Source organism: Corythoichthys intestinalis, chromosome 2 (genome assembly GCF_030265065.1).
Source record: "Corythoichthys intestinalis isolate RoL2023-P3 chromosome 2, ASM3026506v1, whole genome shotgun sequence".
Classification (NCBI taxonomy): Eukaryota; Metazoa; Chordata; class Actinopteri; order Syngnathiformes; family Syngnathidae; genus Corythoichthys; species Corythoichthys intestinalis.
This window is the reverse complement of record NC_080396.1, coordinates 25,490,112-25,512,805: the sequence shown is the minus strand read 5'-3', so window position 1 is coordinate 25,512,805 and position 22,694 is coordinate 25,490,112. Positions and strand designations below refer to the sequence as shown.

The following is a 22,694-nucleotide window of genomic DNA, read 5'->3' as shown; positions in this document are numbered from 1 at the left end:
TCGTTCTGTGTTCTATTTGACAAGCCAGAAAACACAGTGGATGTGTCCAAATGTCTAGCTAACCTTTCATCTTTCTTAGCAAAACCATGTAATCGTTCTACATATATGCCACGTTTAGAAGAGCTTACACGCTCATCGTTACCACGAAATGTTAACTCCTGTTTAGCTAGGATGCAGGTTGCAATCATGAGGTCTTTCAAACTCTTTCGGTTTTCCTTTACCTTGGAATTGTGGATGCTACCGTTGAGCTTCAGCTGTTCGTCAAAGCCAAATCGATCCTTGAGCTTCCAAAAGTTTTTAAAGCAATCAGGCTTTAAATGTGAGTGGTCGAGCTCTCATGTTTGCTGAGGCTTCGTGGTAGTTTTTTAATGTCACAATATCTCATGTTAGTCCAGACATTGGCACAAGTTGAGAAGAAAAGGCAGGGAAAGCAGCAAAGGCGATTTTTCGAAGGACAGCCACATAGCCAGTCTTTTCGGGTGTACCAGTCCGTTTGAAAAGCGCAAGTTATCTTCTGTCCCGTAGTTTGAAGCAAACCTTTTAGCTCCGGTGTTGTTAATCGCGTCCACTTTTGACGGAAAGTCCAGTTTCACGTATGCCCCCTTTCAGTGCGGCAGAGTACTATCTGCCGCAACCTGTGCCTTTTCACTGCGGTTTTATTTCCCATCAGCAAAACTAAATATGTCGCTAACAAACATTAAAATTTAAGGGTTAAAGACATTAGCCAGACTGTGGAAAATCAGGTCAAATAAACGTATCTGGAAACATTATAATGGCGATATGCAGATGTACGGCAACCAACGCGCTCCAATTCCATATATCAACCCAGTTTGTTATGGATTGCGCAATCAGAGGTGAGGCTTTACTCGTTGCTGCCGCACCTCTCGTTTCATTTCGTTATTTGAACAGGAAATAGGCAAATTCAGCAATTTTGACTACAAAAAATGTTTGAAATGAGTCATGCATAAAGAACAATGGACAAATATTAATATAAATTTGATGCTATAATTATTTTTTTTGTCATGATGACAGGTGAGGCTCTGCCTCACCTGCCTCCCCTGACCGCATGTCACTGTGTTTAACAGCAAAAACAGTAAATGGCTTAGCACTCACTAGGCAGTACTGCAAAACCTTACTGTTAACAATCTTGTTACCAGAGGCTACTACATTGCTGTGAAATCTTGATTCCCATCACTATTATGAGCCCTAGAAAATAGCATTTTCAATTCGTGGCATTGATTTTATTGGGCCCGAAATGATTTGTTTTTTATTACGGGACCACAAATCCCTAATGGCACATCCCTTTGTGACCAATAATAAGAGAGAGCAACATCACGTTTTGATGCGGTGCATTTTGCGTGGCTTTGAGTGGACATGTGCGGAAACAGGGAGAGCATGAGCATTGTTTATAAACACGTCAAGTTTTTCCAAAACATTCAAAACAAACTAGCAGCTGAAAAAATAGACCTTGTTTTACTGTGCCTTTCAAAAAGTCCAACGTTGACATAGCAACAATTGATTCATATGTGCAGCTTTTTTCCCCTACCATTTACAGTATCTGCAAAATATAAAAGTAGAGGATACATTTACAACTCCACAGACCTTCCTTGCACTGACCTCACCCTCACAAAAGCACTCGTAAAAAAATTCTTTGCGGTGAAGGTTTATTACTTTACACACAATTTCTTATCAGAATTGATTTTCAGTGTTTGAGCAATAATGTCTTCCCTGGCCATTTTTTACCTCCACCGCGTTTCATATCAGTGTTCCCTGTCTGTGCACACCCATCTTCCACGCCAGTCCGTGTGTTTTATGGTCGCCTTGTGAATCACAAAACGACGATGAGTTGACGATTGGAAGGTGTAGTAATGTGGGGGGTGACGAATCTCGACACAGCAAGCGGGTGGCTGGGTTTAGATCTCCCAGCCTGATGGGAAGATCGAAGCCCTGCAGGCAGGCATGGAAAGTGCAGTGGGGGGCTGCTGGTCTGCCAGAATCTAAGCCAGTAATCCCCATGCACTGTGGGTGAGGGATCATCAGATGTGCGGTGGGAAATTGGAAAACGATTATTGATTTACTAATTAATGCTCCCTTATTCATCTTTGCCAGTGACATAAAGTTGCTGGCTAGAACAATTGAATGCTTTTCCACTTAACAGTTTGTTATAATTAACCATTTTAGTCACTTTATGGGACATTTTTTGGGTGATGAGCTGAAAGATATTTGTAATGTCATTGATGATCAATACACTGTTCTAAGTAATAATGAGATGAAATGTTACAATTGGATTGCCATTTTTCTGGGAATGTTGTCTAATGGTCAAATTAGTCCAAAGTTTATTAATTTTCTTTTTCTTCAAAGTTTGACTGCCTTACCATTTACTGTTTTTTTAGAATATGTGAATACATATCTTATGCAATCCCAGGACATTGTACGATGACTCCCTGCCCCCAATGAAAGTGAAAAAATCCACACAATGTACTCTTCCTCTGGCCAATGCGTAGCCTAACAACTCCATCCTGTCTACATCTCTACTGTAGCTACTTTTTTATGATAAATATGACCATCATTACAGCATGCCAACAATGTGCCCCTGATTAAAATAACGCTCAGCAAGTGTGTGGGTTTTTTTCCCCTCCCTCCCCTCGTCCATGAATGTAAAACACCCCCCTGATAAATTGTCCATTGTGACGGGAACATGATTACACGAGGCCGAGGCTGTGGGCCGTTCAGCGGGCAGACGGAGCGACATGTCACCTCTAAGAAGGCTTTGAATAAATGTCCGTGCCTTCACTAAGGCCCACTTCCTTAATCATGATGTCAGATGGTGATGATTAGCTTCCTGTGTGTGTGTCACTCTCCCAACTCAATGGTGTTAATAATCAGCCGAGGGAGATAATACCAGGCAGATAATCTAGCTCTAATCTAAAGCACATTGTTACATTTTATATGAAATTTCATTTAGCTGGACGTTGTTGCACAGCACACGTACGTATATGTCTGTGCGTGTGTGTGTGGAGGTGTAGAATCTGACAGTATTTCATATTCTAGAAGAGGAGGATGAGAAGTGATTGAATCTAAATCCCTAAACTAGGTTAAACAACAGTCTGAGAAGGACACTGATGTTGTTTCTCCTTCTCATACGGGTCACCGCTTGCGACGAGGGGAAGGGATTACTAAAGCATCATTTCATCGCGCTCAAAAATCTGTAATAGTAACAAGGAGAGGGATTAGGATTCATTACCATACTCCATGCACATGCATCTATTAAGGAAGGTGGCTATCCAACAGAATCAGTTTTGTTATCAAGCAAGAGGCATGCCTTGCAACTATTTCAGTCCCAGTACATTTCAGCTTTCATTGTATTCTGGTGGAGCAGGTCAAGAGCGTGAGCGCTCTTAATAAATGTTTGTACTAGTACTTTTTGCATTTTTTCTGCTGTTGAGCAACAAACGTTCCTGTATAAATCTTAGAAAGGATTGAAAGAAATTCCAGTAGCAGTGTAGCCTTTAAACCTCTCCTTTTGGATTCCCTTAATGTGGCTATATATTAAATCTAGGGCTGTCAAAAAAATTAAAATTTTTAATTGTGTTAATCATAGCTTAAAAATTAATTGTCATTAATCGCAATTCAAACCATCTCTAAAATATGCCATATTTTTCTGTAAATTATTGTTGGAATGGAAAGAGAAGACACAAGACGGACATAAACATTCAACATACTATACATAAGTACTGTATTTGTTTATTATAACAATAAATCCACAAGATAGCATTAACATTATTAACGTTTATGTGTATTTTGCATAGCTATTTGATTGGGAATGCAAGTTCTCATTGCATTGAGCGCTTTTCTTTTTGTGAACATTATTTTTTTGAGAGACATGAATCTTTATTTTTGTTGTGCTTTCACTAAATGATACTGTAGCAACTTAACTGTTCGGCCCAAATGCATGATGGGAATTTGGGCAACCATGACTGTCAGTGGTGGCTGAAAATGGTATACAGTATGTTCTGCGTTGTGTTCAACTAGGCGAATTAAGAAAAAGAATGTCTTCTGCTCTGTCCAAATGCATGATGGGAAGTTGGGCAACCATGACTGTTAGTAGTGGCTGCTTAAGCCAATAAAAGATGCGGTCTAATGAACGCCAGTGTCCACTCGCATTTCTCTGCCTTTTCGGTCTCAATGTGCTAAAAAGGTGTCATTGTAAACTGTTTGAGGCAATGCTTGATCGGGTCTTTCCGTCCATGCGTTAATTGCGTCAAATATTTTAACGTGATTAATTTTAAAAAATAATTACCGCTCGTTAATGCCATAAGTTTGACAGCTCTAATTAAATCAGAATTATAAATGTTGAGTGTGTGCTCCAATTAAAAGAGATAAAAGAGTCAGTCATATTTAACACAAAAATTGCTCTTTTTTTTACAGTGCCAGCTGGCATTTTACTGATACCCACAGACATCTTTTGAAATTAAAATAAATAAAATTTGCCCTTATTTACATCTGTCATGGAGGTAGAGATGTGATTCTAATTGCTCATCTTGACTTTGGTGGGTGCTTTTTTGGGGGGGGCCTAAACTCATGGTCTTTTCACCAGCGGTAGGTACTAGGTAGAACTTGCTGAGCTTGATATACAGTTACCGTTTTTGACAGTGTATCAGCTTAAGACGGTAATATTAGTATTACAGTTGTACACTGTGTGCGATCAACCAAGTGTTATCTTGCTTCAAAAACTTTTCTCTACATTGTCTAATCGGCTAGTTCCCTTGAGTTTGATTTACAAACTCAACATTATAATTGAAATGAAATTAGTAGCACATGATGATGCAAGAGAGGAGTCATTTTTGAGGTAGTTTAATTGAAGGCTTTTTATGACAGTGTCATGACACCTGTGATAAATATGATCGTATGTTTATGACAGGTGTCATTAAGTGTCATTCAGTAAATTATGTCACCCTAAAGTTAACATTGTCTCAAATAATTGTAAGGGTCATGATCAGGGGTGAAAGTGGGCCAGAACGTTCAGGAACACAGTTCCGGTATAAGATTCAGGGCGAGAATGCAGTTCCGGTATAAGATTCAGGGCCGGACTGCTGTTCCGGTAAACGGTGCTTTGATTCCGAAAATATGACGGCAACTGTCAAAACGCTATGTTAAAAAAAAAAAATGCTAAGCTGCCACACATGCATTTCATCTCCAAAAAGAAAACAATCTACCAACATCAGATTTACATACACAAGTGTTAACAACAAGCATAATAAAGTGCTTGTGGAGCGTAATCTGTTTCCACCAATATTTATTACTTATTTTGTTCCACGAATGGCATGGAGGTTTTCCCAGCTGCTGCGGTTATCGGATTCATAATTAGCTCTGATTGGTTCAAATGTGCATGTTTTCTGGAACAGCAAAGAAAAAAAGAGGTTGTTGAATTGATACGACAAAAAAAAGGGCAATGCAACATAAATTGGAACAAAACTTAAGAGCAACGAAAGACTTGAGGAGTCTTATTTATCAAATTTAGTTTTATTTGCTCTGATGGAGAGGTTCAGAACATCTTAGCTGTCAATGTGCACTTTGGACTTAAATTTGTTTATTTATGTTCGGCTACTTATTCATTTCCTTATGATTTAAAAAAGTCAATGCGCGATCTTCAAAATATATTCCATTTCACTCTGCATAATATAAGTCATTTGTACTTATTTTTCTGAATGTATGTTACTTATATCTTTATTTTTTTTTTAAAAAAAAGGGGAAAAAAGGGAAAAGAAAAGTAAATGTTTACATTAACTTCAATTTTAATATACATCCTATGTTATTAAGTAGTTAAACTATGAGATTTGGCATTTAGAATGTGAGGAAATGAGGGAAAATAAGCTGGAAGTTATAGCTGTTTTTGTTAACTCTTATTTTGCAAATCATTGAAAAAATAAAATCTTGAATGAAAATCAGTTTTTGTATGTGTTATAGAAATAACTGTGTTAAAACAGTTTTCTTTGCATTTCAGTAGTTTACGAGGTTTGACACCCCCCCCCCCCCCACACACACACACACACATAAAAAAAGAAAGAAAGAATAAATAAATAAATAAATAAATAATTCTGGCTCCGTGGCGACCTTCATGTCGGGGAGTTCCGGCAAGAAATTCAAGCCACTTTCACCCCTGGTTATGATACTTAATGACATCTGTCATAAACATTCATTCATGTTCATTGCAGGTTTCATGTAAATGATGTCATGATTATGACATTTAAGCTACATTCATACTACAGTTCTTAATGCATGAATCCGATTTTTTTGTGTTTTTCCGACTCGAGTGAGGCATTAACTCGGGCAGATACGGTACTTCATATGCATTTCCCGAATAAAAATATTAATATATTTGAATGCTCTTATAACCATCACTCTCAAACTGCAGGTCTTAATGCACACATCCGACTTTTTCGACTCGAGTGAGGCATTAACTTGATGATCTGAACGGGACATGTCGCATAGAACTGGACCATTTCAAATCCGATCTGGGTCACTTTCGTATGTGGTTCAAATCCGATCTGGGCCACATTTTTCCAGAATGTCGCGGCGGTCTGTACTGTCAAGTCTCCCAAATCGGAATTCATGCAGCAATTACGTCATCAAAGAGCGAGAGAGACGCTACGGTAGCGGTGCAGCTGTGCGTTATTAGCGCCTACCTTGCATTGAACACTGCTTTTGGGGACAACAGTCATAAAAGAATAAAAATGGGTTGAGGATAAGCCTGAGAATGATCGGTTTTCTCTCTGCCCTATATGAGCAATATTTCAACATTGCTTACACGGTCGAGAGTCGGGGCAAACTGCCCGTATGTGTGTGTGACGTCCACGGACAGTGCATGCATGCTATCGATCCATATAAACTTTGAATATGAACCTAAACGGAGATTATTTATGTCTGTTATTTGTGTCCTCTTTTTGAAAAGCAAAATATGGTCTCCCTGGATTGACGGATGACAGCCAGCATGTGTGGTCATTTTGATTGCTTCTGCGCATGCCAGTCTTCTTGCTCAGCGCGTGTCGGACTGCGAATTAGTGCACATGCGTAATACTTGAATGGTCTCAATGGACAAAGGTAGTCTGAACGGGCACACCAAAAAAAAACAGATATGACAAAAAATCGGATTTGTGCATTAAGACCTATAGTATGAACCTAGCCTAAGGCAGGTGTCATGTCATGATCATGACGCTAGTGCAGGTGTCGTGTCATGATTATGACACTATGGCAGGTGTTGTGTCATGATTATGACAATTTAATGACATTGTCATTATTTTCATATTATTATTATTATATTATTTTCATACAAACTATTCAAAAAAAGGTTACCGATTTTTCTAAAGATCATTAACCCAAACAGTTTTAACATGTAAAAATAATTGTGTGTTTTTTTTGTGTGTGTGTGTGGGGGCATGTGTGCAAACACTCAATTTAATTACCTTTTTTTATTATTGTTTTTCAGTGGCTTATTTCTTGTCTCAGGATCTGAAGTAAATATTGGTTTAAAAAAAAAAAACAAAAGAGAGAGAAAAGGAAAGTGATTTAATATACTGCTACATCATTTTAGAAAATAGTTACAATCGCCTGACACTAAACATTATTGGTTGTATTGCAGATGCATTACTTTGATAGCCTCTATTAGATTTGCTGCTCATTCTTTAACTGACACGTTCAGATATTACGTATCTCTGTGTCATTTCACTGTGAAATGCTGGTTCTATCTATACCTTTACAAATATAGCTATCAGCCTTGACATTCTTGAAAGTGAGATTTATAATTTCAGTACATAACATTATCTCTCAGATAAAGAAAGATAAATGAAATGGATAATAATTTTAAAAAGAAAATCCTAAAAGTAATATTACCCTGGGTGAGTTTGTGTGCATTTCCACAGTACAATTATTTTTGGGGAGGACTTATGAAATCACTGTGGTATTGAATTGCTCTGTCAATAGCATTTATCTTCACGCTAAAACGCGCTTTGGTGAGCGCTATATGCTGGCACTCTGAGATTATTGTGGTTAACCTTGATCTATTGATTTCCTTTCATCTTGTACAACTCTTATACATTCATCGGTTTGTGCTCAGTTCTCTCTCTTGCTCTTTTCTCCTTGCAGAGGTCTTGAATGGTGGTGTTTACGTTGACCAGAACAAATTCCTGTGCCACGCGGACACAATCCATTGGCGTGACATCATCAAGAACCCCCAGGCGGAGCTACTGGTGGTCCCATCTAACAACAGCAACCTGGGATGTGAGTATCGTACAAACATGGAAGCATGTGGATGACAATGACACTTTTTGGAGGTGATCCACAAGCAAGCCACCGTAGGCCCAAAACTGTTTAGTCATAGTGTTTGCCTACCGGTCAACTAGAGGCAAAATCACATGGCGTTAAATCAGCGTGTGAACGTTTGTGTCGGTACTCTGTGGCCGCTCTGCAGCAAGGCCCATGGTATTGCTCTCTCGCTGTGCTCTTTTTAAGTCTCAGCCAATCTGACAGCTGCTCGTGAAGTTTCTGCTGGTGCTTCTGCCCCTTGTCTGCGGGTTTTCTGGTCCCTCTTCTTTACACACAACAGGCATTTTTGTCTGGAGGACATTGAATGTCACGAGAAGTGGCTCCTCATGGCACATTTTTGGATGAGCCTCTCTGCTCTCATTTCAAGGGAAGAAGTGTATACTGTTAGATCATACCCATCATTGTGAGCAGGAAGGACAGCTGCAGTGTCAAATATTAAGCATGCAACAAGGGCTGCGGCGTTTACTTGAACTTGGGTTCACTTGACAAAAAAGCCTGATGACCTTTGAATTTAAACATACTTTTAAAATCTGCAGGGAGCTGCGTATCGTGCAACCCTGCCAACTTAATGCTGGTTTAAGGAGGCACTTCTATACTGTGTCAAAAAAAGTTAGGCTGATGAGATAGTCAGTAATGAAGGAGAACGATGAGGAAAAGAAACAAAGCCTAGAGGGGGTGGCTGAAAAAAATGACAATGGAACATGTGGGAGTCGAGGTTGCCAAATTGGTGGCCCCTTGGCAGGCAGTGTTTAGAACAGGAGTGGGCCTGGTGACAGTGCGCTCTCTCTATTCGCTTTACTCTGTTATTAACGTCAGTCAATTAAGCCTAGATGATGGCAGATGCAGAGTCCAACTTGCCAGCAAAACCATGTAAGAGCAGAGTCTGGTTAGTCATCCCCACAAGGATTTTGAGTGTTGTTATTGTGTGCGTTTTACAGGAGTGACTGCTGGTGTAAGTGTTCAACTTTTGTGTGTGTTATGTTATGCAGGTAGACGCTGTCATCGCTCATGTAATGGAAGGTGTTGGGGTCCCCAGGATGACCAGTGTCAAACCTGTGAGTACTTACTTTCATTTTAAATGTTAAAATGAGGTACTTTGGAATTTACTTTCTCAGCTAAGTCACCTCTTACAGTGATTGAGAAGCCATTTTAGATTAAATTAAATCTGAAATTTGATATTTATGCTGATACTTTATCTGGCATTAGTAAGACGAGTCTTTCTAACAACCATGTAGAATTTGAATGATGTAAAAGGTATATAAAAAGAGGAAAATCCCGAAAAATGACTATTGTCCCCACTCTCAAAACCTGTCTACTTTGAACAGGCTGAAACCACGCCCACTCAATCATCAACTGTCAATCAAATAACATGTATATGACCCAAAAAATGGATTTGCCTCTGTATAGCTTCTAATTTATGCTTTCCTATACCAGATACCCCAAGTTCCCTGGATGTTCTGGGAGTCTCCCTGATATTGATAGTGGCTCCCTGATGTCCGCGAGTCGGATAAAACATCCCAGATTTTGTGACTACGCGAGAGCGTATTTATATATACCGTAATTTCCCGAATATAAGACGCATGCGTGTATAACCCACCCCAAATTTACTTGTAAAATCTAGGGAAAATTATTGTACCCGTTTATAACGCGCACCCTAATTTTAGCACCAATAAATAGAAGAAAACAAAGCTCGTGTACAGACACAGAAATGTAATTTTACTGACTGGTGAAACACAGCACAAGCATAGCATATTGGTAGTTCAAAACATTACCACAAACTGACAATATTTAAGGTAATAATATGATTTGACAACTCCCCCAACTTACCAGAATCTAGGAGAAAACAAAACAGATTTGACTTTTCTTTTAAAGGCTGCTGTATAACTTGCTCGTTTCATCATGATGAATAAATGTTTCTTCCATGGATTGGTACGGTAAAATGAAAGTGAGAACGTAAGTCGGAATTCCGAGAGAGCTGGTCGCTGTCGACACGACAGTAACAATAGGAACTATTGTTATTTGGGTTCGAGTTTCCCGAGAGACAGATATAGTTGACGGACACACACAGGAAGTCTGTGTTGTTACGTTTGTTATGGTCCGAGTTGCTAAGCTGCAATAAACGTTGACTCAAATGAGTTCAAAAAACTAAATTATGTGCTTTATGGAGAGTGAAAAAAGCAGAATTTAACATAGACGAAATTATTCGGCCAATCAGAGTGAAGTATTACCGAAACAAAATGGTGACGTCACGTACCGTAATGGGCGGCAACGGATCGCCGCATACGTTTCTTCAACACAATGTGGCCGTGTCAATAAAAAAAAAAAAAAATCGGTTTATATATATATATATATTTTTTTTTTTTTCTGTCTCCACACATGTACCCGTTTATAATGCGCACCATGATTTTACAAGTAGATTTTGGGGAAAAAAAGTGCGCGTTATATTCGGGAAATTACGGTGTATATATATATTTATATATATATATATATATTTTTTTTTTTAATATTTTTTGACAACGTGAGTTAGAAAGGTGCAGGCAAAATAATAACACGGCTTGACAGAGAGCTCTTGGTTTAATCAGCAAAATTAGCCAACAAGCTTTCAGTGTGGGCGGGCTCTCTCGTCACCGACGTTATCACTCAGTCAGGGCGGCCCTCTAGATGGCATGTGGCGAATCCTTCAGAAAGAAACGAAAATACAAAACTCAATTGAAATTAAGTAGCTAAAGTGTGTATGGGGGCATAGTGGAGGTCGGTTGTTGGGACAGGTGACCTCGGAAGGGGTGGTAGACAAAAATCTCCCTGAAATGAGTTTTTGGAACATTGGATGTCTGTATACCTGCGATAAAACCACAAGAGACGCACTTTAGTTCTTAACCAGAAGACCCAGACACATTATTTGCTACATTTCCGTTACACCCAGTAATTTGCAGAACCGAAATTTCGAATATAAAACCAGGTGATGGAAACACCTGAATTTCCAGACACTCTTAATAACCCAGAGAACACAGACACAAGCAAAGAAAGAACCTCAACACAGAAACGTCAGCGCCGTGAACAAACCAATGATCGTTGAACTTTAAAGTAGTCATGCTAACCAGTTAATGGATAGTTGTTAAATAGTTTTCTAAAATTATTATACAGCATCGAGGAGAGTATTAAACTCAACTGCATAACCAGGCATCTTTTTTTCGCAACGCCCTACAATTTATCCTTCCTGCCGCTTGTCTCCTCTATCATCCATTCATCTCTCACCTCTGGAATTGTCCTTGCTTCTTTCAAAACTGCTGCCATCGCTCCAATTCTCAAGAAACCTGGTGCCGACTTCTCCAACTTCAACAACTTCTGCCCCAAACTTCAACAACTTCTGCCCCATATCTAACCTCCCTTTCATCTCCAAAATCCTTGAAAGAACAGTTGCCTCCCAACTTCACTCTCACCCATCCCACAATAACCTCTATGAACAGTTCCAGTCCGGATTTCACCCACTACACAGCACTGAAACAGCAGTTGTCAAAATAACCAATGACCTCGTCATGGCAGCTGATCCTGGACTCCTCACCATCCTCATCCTCCTAGGCCTATCTGCAGCTTTTTATACCATTAGTCACACCACACTCCTCCACCAGCTATCAACTATTGGCATCACCCACACCCTGTTGAACTGGTTCTCATCCTACCTTTCTGGACGCACTCAACATATCCAGCTCAAGTCACTTAAATCTACTCCCTTCGCCTATCACCTCTGGTGTGCCCCAGGGCTCTGTCTTCGGCCCCTACTCTTCATCATCTTCCCCTTAGCGACATTTTCCATGAATTCAACATCCACTCTCACTGATACACCGACGACACCCAACTCTACCTCATCTCCGAACCAGCACACATCCCTGACTGACTGTATCACAGAAAAAAAAAAAAAAATGGTTTCCCCACAATTTCCTGAAATTCAACAGTAATAAAACCGAGGTGCTCCTCATTGGCTCCAAAGCCATAATTACAAAAAAAACATAGCCTATTCCTCATCATTGACATCTCCATTGTTTCACCCTCCCCCAAAGTCAAGAGCCTGGGAGTAATCCTGGACAATATACTTTCGTTTCAATCACACATCAGTAACATCACCCGGATTGACCATTTCCACCCACGCATTATTAATCACCTCCATCCCTCCCTCACAAACATTCTGGTGCCATTCTGGTTCACAGCCTTGTCACTTCCCACCTTGATTATTCCAACTCTCTCCTCTCCGGCCTCCCTTAAAAAACTCTCCATAAACTCCAACTGGTCCAGAATTCAGCTGCCTGCATCATAAACCATACCCCTCTATCCACCACATAACTCCAGTCCTCCAACATCTCCATTGCCTCACGGTCACCTTTCACATCCAGTTCAAAGTCCTCTTCCTCACATTTAAGGCCATCCACAACCTCGCCCCATCATACCTGCCCCCGACTTCATTCATGTTACAACCCTAAGACTCCTCCTCCATGCACCTGTCTGTCACCCCCTCGCCTCAACGCCATGGGGTTAAAAAAAGTTGAACTCAAGAGCTACATAGTACTCTTTTTACGTTTTCAACACTTATCGTCACAAATATATTATGTGTTAAGAAATAAATCTATTGTTTTCCAATGACTGTAGCTAGTTTCAAGTTTGTATATTATTTCTGTTATTTCAACTCATATACAGTGGGGTAAATAAGTATTTAGTCAACCACTAATTCTGCAAGTTCTCCCACTTGAAAATATTAGAGAGGCCTGTAATTGTCAACATGGTTAAACCTCAACCATGAGAGACAGAATGGGGGGGGGGGGGGGAGACAGAAAAACACATTGTTTGATTTTTAAAGAAGTTATTTGCAAATCATGGTGGAAAATAAGTATTTGGTCAATAAGAAAAGTTCATTTCAATACTTTGTTATGTACCCTTTGTTGGCAATAACGGAGGCCAAACGTTTTCTGTAACTCTTCACAAGCTTTTCACACACTGTTGCTGGTATTTTGGCCCATTCCTCTATGCAGATCTCCCGCTAGAGCAGTGATGTTTTGGGGCTGTCATTGGGCAACACGGACTTTCAACTCCCTCCGCAGATTTTCTATGGGGTTGAGACCTGGAGACTGGCTAGGCCACTCCAGGACCTTGAAATGCTTCTTATGAAGCCACTCCTTTGTTGCCCTGGCTGTGTGTTTGGGATCATTGTCATGCTGAAAGACCCTTGCTGATGGAAGGAGATTTTCACTCAAAATCTCTTGATACATGGCCCCATTCATTCTTTCCTTTACACAGATCAGTCGTCCTGGTCCCTTTGCAGAAAAACAGCCCCAAAGCTTTGTTTCCACCCCCATGCTTCACAGTGGGTATGGTGCAATTCAGTATTCTTTTTCCTCCAAACAAGAGAACCTGTGTTTCTACAAAAAAAAGTTCTATTTTGGTTTCATCCGACCATAACACATTCTCCCAGTCCTCTTCTGGATCATCCAAATGCTCTCTAGCGAACCGCAGACGGGCCTGGACGTGTACTTTCTTCAGCAGGGGGACACGTCTGGCCGTGCAGGATTTGAGTCCCTGGCGGCGCGTTGTGTTACTGATAGTAGCCTTTGTTACTTTGGTCCCAGCTCTCTGTAGGTCATTCACTCGGTCCCCCCATGTGGTCCTGGGATTTGTGCTCCCCATTCTTGTTATCATTTTGACACCACGGGGTGATGGGGGAGTTGAAAGTCCGTGTTGCCCAACGACAACCCCAAAACATCACTGCTCTAGAGGAGATCTGCAAGGAGGAATGGGCCAAAATACCAGCAACAGTGTGTAAAAAGCTTGTGAAGAGTTACAGAAAACTTTTGGCCTCCGTTATTGCCAACAAAGGGTACATAACAAAGTATTGAGATGAACTTTTGGTATAGACCAAATACTTATTTTCCACCATTATTTGGAAATAAATTCATTAAAAATCAAACAATGTGATTTTCTGTTTTTTTTTTCCACATTCTGTCTCTCATGGTTGAGGTTTAGCCATGTTGACAATTACAGGCCTCTCTAATATTTTCAAGTGGGAGAACTTGCACGATTAGTGATTGACTAAATACTTATTTGCCCCACTGTAGCCATAGAGTAAATGAGAGACAGCACAACAATTAGCATGTAACATCACCATCTTATGCGAATGAACAGCACAGTTGGATATAAACATTCTGATGGAAACACATGTTTTACACATACCTATTTGGTAGATCAGCAGGTATCCGTCACAATAGAACTTTTAATTTCTTGGCAGAATCAGTCAAGCCCCACGTGCTACATGTTTCAAGCAGCGAGCTTCCGAGCACAACTGTAATTTCCATAAGATAAGCGGCCTGTCCAAGGGCAAGAAAAGACAGATCTGTTTTTAAAGTTTAATTCTAGACTTTTGGTCATAGATGGACTGGACTGACCTTTTGCCTGTGAAGCCCCTAATTTGTATCTGCCTGAATATCATATTATTGTAGCATAAGAGTGTCGAGGGTGGTGATATTGTCTCTTTCTGTTTGAGTGTGTGTGCGGCAGACCTTTAAAGCGCTTCTCTTTGCCGGCAGTGACAAAGACTGTGTGCGCAGAGCAGTGTGACGGTCGATGCTTCGGGCCGTACGTCAGCGACTGCTGCCACCGCGAGTGCGCCGGCGGCTGCTCGGGACCCAAGGACACAGACTGCTTTGTACGTGCACGCAACCTGCTTACACTCCTGCATGCGTCTCCAGCCCGTCCTTCCGCGCGTCCTCTCACGCGCGACGTCTCTTTGTCATTTTCGGAAATGATTTACTTTGTTTACCTGGTGATGCATTGTTTGTCATTTCACAAGGCGCTAAGAGTCTGCTGTGCCTGCGCTCTACAAAGAGCAAATTGGTGATTCATTGTTCCAATTAATATCCCTCTTATCACCAAGAGTCGGTCCTGTTAGGACCACCGTTGCTCAGTGTGCGCTCGGAGGTGTGATATTGTAGCTGTAATTCACAGAAAGGCTCATCCAATTCAATTACTGTACTGCCGTTTCAGCCGGTGGCCACCGATGACAAAACACTCAAAAGTTTTATGGCAAAACATTTCAGCATTTACATGGTGGCAGTCGATGGATGGCTCCAATTTGTCTCCCATTTGGGGCTGGAAGCATGATTCACATTGCGTAAAAATGAAATGCAGCTGTAATAGTTTTTCATTCACAACAGCTTCTGTGAAAGAATTATGACCTTCTAATGGCCTCCATAACTCCCATTCCCACATGGAAGGTCTCACTTGTATCCTGTACACCTGAGCTTATGCTTTTTTTTCCTTCCTTTTGTTTGCAGGCTTGCACCAATTTCAACGACAGCGGTGCATGTGTGACCCAGTGCCCGCAAACGTTTGTGTATAGTCCCACATCCTTTCAACTAGAGCACAATCCAAAAGCGAAGTATACCTACGGAGCCTTTTGTGTCAAGAAATGCCCACGTATGTTCACTTTCTATCCTTACAAGCTTCATTAAGAAATAGAAGCCACTGAATGTAAATGTAAATGTAAACTGAGTTTGATTGTTTCCAGTATATAATTAATCATGTTAAATTGAATTCACTGCATGCCAGACATCAAATCTGGATGGTTAAGGTGTTAGATATCACAGCTGCATTTAAGTTGTTCATCAATTGAAATGTAGCTGAGTGTGCCCCCAAAAAAAAATTTTTTTGTTTTTTTTTTTTAAATATCATCAATGAGTAAACATACACACAAAAAAATTGATAGGGACTCGACACGATGAATACCAACAAACTCCATACTTCTTATATTTGTAAGAGTTGTGTATTGGCCTATCTTGGTAAACTGCATGCATCAAATAAAATTACATCTTTCCAGGTTCTGTCATGTTCAAGATCATGCCGTCTTTGGTCTCTTGTGAGAGCATGTCCAGAACAACTCCCAGAGAAGATGCCAGCCACACATTAAACCATCAAAACTTTCTTCACTCAATATGGAGGGGCACTGTTTTGGCTCACAAATCTGCTCAAACATTTCTTTTGTGGACCCACACCACACTTGCATTTCTCATTTATATCATTTGTCTTCAACCTTGTCCTTTTCTTCCATGCGCAGCCTGTGAGTAGAAACAACGTTTGTCTGGCAAATTGAGAACTTTTTCTTCAACCTCAACTCTTTTCCAATACCAATGTCACTAATCATCTCTGCTGGCAAACTGTACCCAGAAATACCTAAATTGACTATAAACCCGTCAATCTCTGCGTTTGAAACAGAGTTTATTGCCATTACAGCAGCTTCCCACACCCAGTGGAGACTTTCAGATCATCTGATGCAATATATGTCCTGTATATAAAATATTATTAATACCACTCTGCAATTCATATTCCTACTATATTATGTCTCAATCATAAAGTTTATATCTCACTCACATGAAATTCATTTAATCCCTTCTGCACACTGTATGCAAAGTGGAGAGTCAAATTAGCTACAAGTTGCCGTGCCTAGCCTTGCTGACCTTGCAAATATGAACATCAGTTTCCCACCACAAAGTCGTCTTATTGTATGATAATGAATGCAAACATCTTCTGTGTGCTTATGTCAGATAACTTTGTGGTGGACCGCAGTTCCTGTGTCCGAGCGTGTCCTAGCAACAAGATGGAAGTGGAGGAGAACCGCATCAAGATGTGCATTCCCTGCACGGACATATGCCCTAAAGGTAATCCAAAAGAGGATCATGTCTTATTTGGATTACATATTGATTTCCTGCTGTATTAGGTGAGCAAAGCCGCTATCGTGCCATTATACCCATGGTGCTTTGAGTCACAACTTTAATTTGTTCCATAGTCATGCTTGTAACTCAAAATCCTCATCCCTCAATCATATTGCCCAAATGAAGTCGATGAAAATGCCATTATTTTAAAACAACATATTTTGCATTCTTAATAGGAAACAAATACATGTCATTATTTTTACTATACATACATAACATCACTAAATAGAATGTAAAGAATAAAACAGTTTGTGATTCATGATTTAATGCTGCAATCCAATGAATTGTGCTGCTCCTTCAGGTGTGCCACCTTAGCTACCCTAAGGCATTGTAGTAGAGTCATGCAGACATAAAAGTATCTCTCCTGAATGTATACTGTATTTTTTGGACTACAAGTCGCACCTGAGTATAAGTCGCACCAGCCATAAAATGCCCATGGAAGAGAAAAAAAACATATAAGTCGCACCGGAGTATAAGTCGCATTTTTGGGGGAAATTTACTTGACAAAATCCAACACATAGAACAGATACGTCATCTTCAAAGGCAATTTAATATAAAAATACAATAGAGAACAACATGCTGAATAAGTGTACAGTGCATGAACAACGAAATGTGAATATACTGTCCTCACCAGGACGCTGTGGCTTGGTCATGGCTATACAGCAAGCTAAACTCCCAAATGACGATGCTGAACGTCCGTATATTTTGCTGAATCATTTCGTCCTCGATGTGAAATAGGTTCGCATCACCGTAAATAAATGATCATTAGTAAGTGCTATTACAGCACTGACACAAACGGTTAGCATGCTTTCGCTAGCATTAGCACTTCATTCAAACAAACACACAACTGGCTCTAAGTGTCCGATCGCGGGTGGAAAACACACAACAACAACAGAAAAGATGATACACACAGGCGTTGCCTCTGTAGAGATATTTCACAAGCATAAAAAATGAACGTAGGTTCCCAGCCGTGTTTCTCTCTCGCTAACTCGCCCACTCACTCAGAGAGGCGTAGCTGTCCGTCCTCTTCTGGCGTGTGAGCGCTCTTCTTCACGTAAACAAGTGCTAGTGCGCCCCCACATGGGCGTGAAAGCGCCACAAACTAAAAGCATGCATTTCAATATAAAAAAAGTCAATAATACAATTGAACACATTGCCCAAGGCAGAACGCGAACGTGGCCATAGCTTTTCATTATTCAGATAACTATAGCATAAAGAACATGCTAACAAGTTTACCAAACCATCAGTGTCACGCCAAAACACCAATATAACATGTGAAATGATATCATAATGTGTTAATAATTTCACACATAAGTCGCTCCTGAGTATAAGCCGCACCCCCAGCCAAACTTTAAAAAAAAAACTGCGACTTGTAGTCCAAAAAATACGGTACCCATGAATATCATTGTAAAATTTTTCCCCATGTGTTGTGCCTCCGATTGTGTTCACATACAGTATTTTAAGTCAAGATGATCATGTGATCAATGACAGTACAGTCAGACTGTGCAGTGAAACAAACATAAAAAGAAATGTGTAGCCGTTATGCACTGCACTAGAGAATGAATAAACGCAGACTGCCGCAATGAAACACCAATGATTTTTTAAATAATGATTTGACACCTTGTGTGGATTAAAAACGAAAAAAAAAACATATCTGGGGAAAAGATGACATCCACTGACTGCATTTAAGCTCTGATAGTAAGAATAGAAGCAATTTACAAACCTGCAAGCCTCCACCTTCACGTGAGAGCTCAGCTCTAAATGTTAAGGTCTTGCCTTACATAGTAAATAAACGTAAGCATTTGACACTTCCGATGGCCCTAACTCTTCCAGTTTAATGAAAGTAGACAAGATGGCCCAAGCAGTGTCTGCATCAATCCTGTCTTGGGACAAATCTGCTTTACACACATTCCTCAGCAGCCACTCTCACTCTCACGCATTTGTCTGCTTGTAAACAGCTTAAGCAGCTGTGCCGTTTTAATCTAATAGCTTTATGATATCGGATAAGCACTAGCTTGTGGGAATTACCTTGAAAGCTTTAAATAAAACATGATTTAGTGATGGGTTTCTTCTTTGCATTGACAGAACACTGACTTACCAAGCAGATCGTTGGCCCCAAATATGACTTATTCACCGCAAATATGCCTCATACACATCAGCTGTCAACGGCTGACAGCAGCTAATACTAAATACAGTAATACAGTGGCACCTTTTCAAAGTGATGTGTTCATAAATAAATGTAACAGTAACTCGATGCGGAAGAACCTGGAAATCAGAGTTCTCAGTGGCTTTCCCAACGTATTTATTATTATTATTTATTCTTTAATTATTGAATATACACGTACTGAGGAGTGCTATAAAAAATCAATTCAGTAGTATAACACTGAGTTTTTGTGGATATAAAAAAATAAAAATCTTACTCTGTTCTCTAGGAAAGCAATTTGATGGCATTTTCCTCCCTGCTCCAAATATAGGCTGTGTTACCACTTAAGGGTTAATCTCATGGTTCCTTCGTCATGCAGCAGTGAGAGGTTAATGAGGGATAGCCAAAGGAACTGTGGGAAATGATAACAAATTAACATTTCAGATACGAAATTGGCTGGTATAAATCACTATCAAAAAGGGGTTACAGCTCTTAATGCCAGCCTTATTCATCATTGCTATTCCTTGCCTTGGTTAGACACACATGACGGCAATTGTAATTAATGCAAATCTAATGAATTTATTATGTGGAGTTATTGGCTTTCATCAGAGGAATTTCAATGGATGTCCTTAAAGTTTTGGCAATGTTTCATTTTAAATCAAGAGATATCCACCACATCACTTTAGATGCCCCAGAACACAAGGAATACATTGATTGTGTTTCTCTCACCAGTGTGTGACGGTATCGGGACAGGCACCCTGCAGACTGCTCAAACGGTGGATGCCAGCAATATCGATAAGTTTGTCAACTGCACTAAAATCAATGGAAACCTCATCTTCCTCATCACTGGTATTAAAGGGTGAGTTTCAAACCACACACTTTTCTACAATAGGTACGATGTTGCCTTGAAACATTTGTACTTGCACAAAAACAGCCAAATAGGAAGACGAAATAGTTTTGCACACAGCACAGGAATATTTCTTTTGTGAAAATCCAGTTGTGCTGGAGGTCGCTGAGAAATATTCCCACTGCTATCTATCAATGCTGTCAAAGTGACCCGGAGTTCTCGAATAAACTTATAGGTACTAATGGAAGTCACACTGGATGTTACGTCGGAGGAGCACACCGACTTTAGTGGAAGAACTTATTTTTTGTCCCCAGAGCTGTGCTAACAAATGAGATTACCGTTCAAAATTTGTTGAACATTAATGTGGGATTCTCCATATGTTTCCACTTTAGGGACATGTATCATGGTATTGGACCACTGGATCCTGAGCGACTGAATGTGTTCCACACTGTGAAAGAGATCACAGGTTAGTCAGTGAGTGACTGGAAATAATGGCTGCGCATCACAACAGAACGGTGTGTTGGTGTGTGCGCGCACGGGTGTGTGGGTACGTGCGTGTCCATTAGCAAGCAGAGGCCCTAAAGAGATGAGCGATGCCTCATATACAAACCCTTTGTCATATTAAAGTGTGGCTTGCGGTTGAGCCAAACAGCTAATGGAGCGAAACTGCATTTTCATAATGAAAAGCCAAGCAATAAGAAAGAGCAATGGCCTCTCTGCCTCAGTCGTCCTCAGCTTCCTCGCTTTAATATCATTTCCACACATGCTGATGTGTTATTATCTGTCATTAAAGTCCATTGCTATTCAACAAATTGTTCAGAATATTACATCTAGTCTTTTAATTAGTGTATATTGTCCATCTCCTTCATAGAAGGAGCACTTGATTGAATTTCACATTCCAGTTAAAACTCATTTCATTTTAAGTTATTTCATAGGGAAAAAAGAAATTCCCGTTTCATCAAGTGCACCCTTTGTTGCCCTACATTTTCAGATGATGACAGGTTGAAGGTCTATTTTTTTTAAATGATTTCTTCAGGTTTCCTCAACATCCAATCATGGCCTGAGAAAATGACCGATCTGAGTGTTTTTTCCAACCTGGCAACTATTGGTGGGAGATCTCTTTACAGGTATGAACACATTGTCAATGCTTCAGCTTATTTACTGTGTAACAGGGGTCAGCAACCTTTTTGGTGTGGAGTGCCACTTTCAAATTTTTTTTGTCAGTGTGCCACACCAATATTAATGACGCACATCCAAAATTTTTTATCCAACAGAGCTGTAATTTTACTCCAAACAAAGCAACATGGACATACATTGAAATCGTATAAATACCCTTCTTCTTTATCAATTAACTAAAAAAAAATTAATGCATATTGTAGAAAATATCAAAACTTGAAAATAAGTGCAACAGTAATAACAGCTGTACAGCAGCATCATCTTATGTAAACATATTACACCCCCTTCCCCCCACACACACATCCCAGCAAGAAAAGTGGAACAGGTGTGATTCTCAGTGCAGGTCTCTTACACCTACCTACACTTGCCTACCTTAATGTGATCCCTGGCCCTGTTTTCCATGAATTTTCATGTTTTTTCTCATAGTGGTATTTGACACTTGTGCGACACACAACGCACAAACAGAGCTAGCGGAAGTAACGAACCAACCAGTTGTTACCGACATCCCCAAGGGTCGATAAAGCATGCGACGGTTCAAAACACCAGAGAAGGTCCCCCTTAAGAGCCCCATATTTGTCCTCTATTGGCGGAAAAGCAACGAATCGCTGAACTCTGACCGCCGTCGAGTACCCGAGCGCGGCCACCACGTGGTAGAAGCGCATGGTATCGGTCGAAATACCACGGAGGACGAACCGCACCTCCGTGTACGCGAACCACGCAGCCGCAAAAGACTCATTAAACATTGGTACCTGGAAAAAGTCAGCGTCCGCCATTGCATAAAGTGTTCGTAAAATGCCTCTGAGACTTCAACGAGGCAAGTCGGAGTCACCAGTGTAGCGGATGATGTTGTTGAGTCTGCGTTGCTGTGTTCGGCCGCTTGTGTCTCTCGTAACTCTCGAGTGTCTCTTTGCCGGAAACGCGACGGCTAAATAGTTCCCCCACACAACATGCCCCACACAAGTTCCCTAGGTGAATTCTGTTATAATGTAGTGGTCACTACAGTGTTGAGAGAGAGTTGCGCGGAGAGCGGCGTGAAAAGTGGCTGTGTCCGCTGCTGGTTTTTGTTAATAAAAGTCTCCAGCAAAAAGCCATCCATCGCGTCACTGTGTTTTTATACACATTGCCACCTCTCCGAAGTAAGCACCGGATGAATTGACAACAACGAGCCACTTTAATCACCGGTATTAACCCTTTAACACCGAACGTGTCGGCAGCGACGTGTTTACGTATATCATCTTCGAAGCTTCGTCACGCTGTAATTACGTCACCCATGTGCCGCTGGTTGCTCTCATTTGAAAGTGCGGAAGTTGATGTCCACACCAGTTTTTATTTGAAGTCAATCAACCGAGTAAAACGGGAGATAATGTCATTTGAGTTTTATAGTTTTATTGCAGTCATAAATAAGCATTAAAACGCTGCAAGGACCATGTGTTTATCTCCGTATTTCCATCATTTC

At 40.5% G+C, this 22,694-nt stretch overlaps 1 protein-coding gene across 7 annotated transcripts in view; it reads left to right on the top strand.

The window, feature by feature from the left end:
* The window catches only part of LOC130930964 (receptor tyrosine-protein kinase erbB-4-like), a 428,601-nt gene that overhangs the window by 230,649 nt on the left and 175,258 nt on the right, over window positions 1–22,694 (top strand). For all 7 annotated transcript variants that reach the window (XM_057859366.1, XM_057859391.1, XM_057859374.1 and 4 more), the window contains exons 4-11: window positions 8,143–8,277; window positions 9,312–9,377; window positions 14,892–15,010; window positions 15,639–15,780; window positions 16,905–17,018; window positions 19,948–20,074; window positions 20,455–20,528; window positions 21,099–21,189. In XM_057859366.1, coding sequence (XP_057715349.1) covers window positions 8,143–8,277; window positions 9,312–9,377; window positions 14,892–15,010; window positions 15,639–15,780; window positions 16,905–17,018; window positions 19,948–20,074; window positions 20,455–20,528; window positions 21,099–21,189 — 868 coding nt within the window. The remainder of the gene's footprint in view (window positions 1–8,142; window positions 8,278–9,311; window positions 9,378–14,891; window positions 15,011–15,638; window positions 15,781–16,904; window positions 17,019–19,947; window positions 20,075–20,454; window positions 20,529–21,098; window positions 21,190–22,694) is intronic.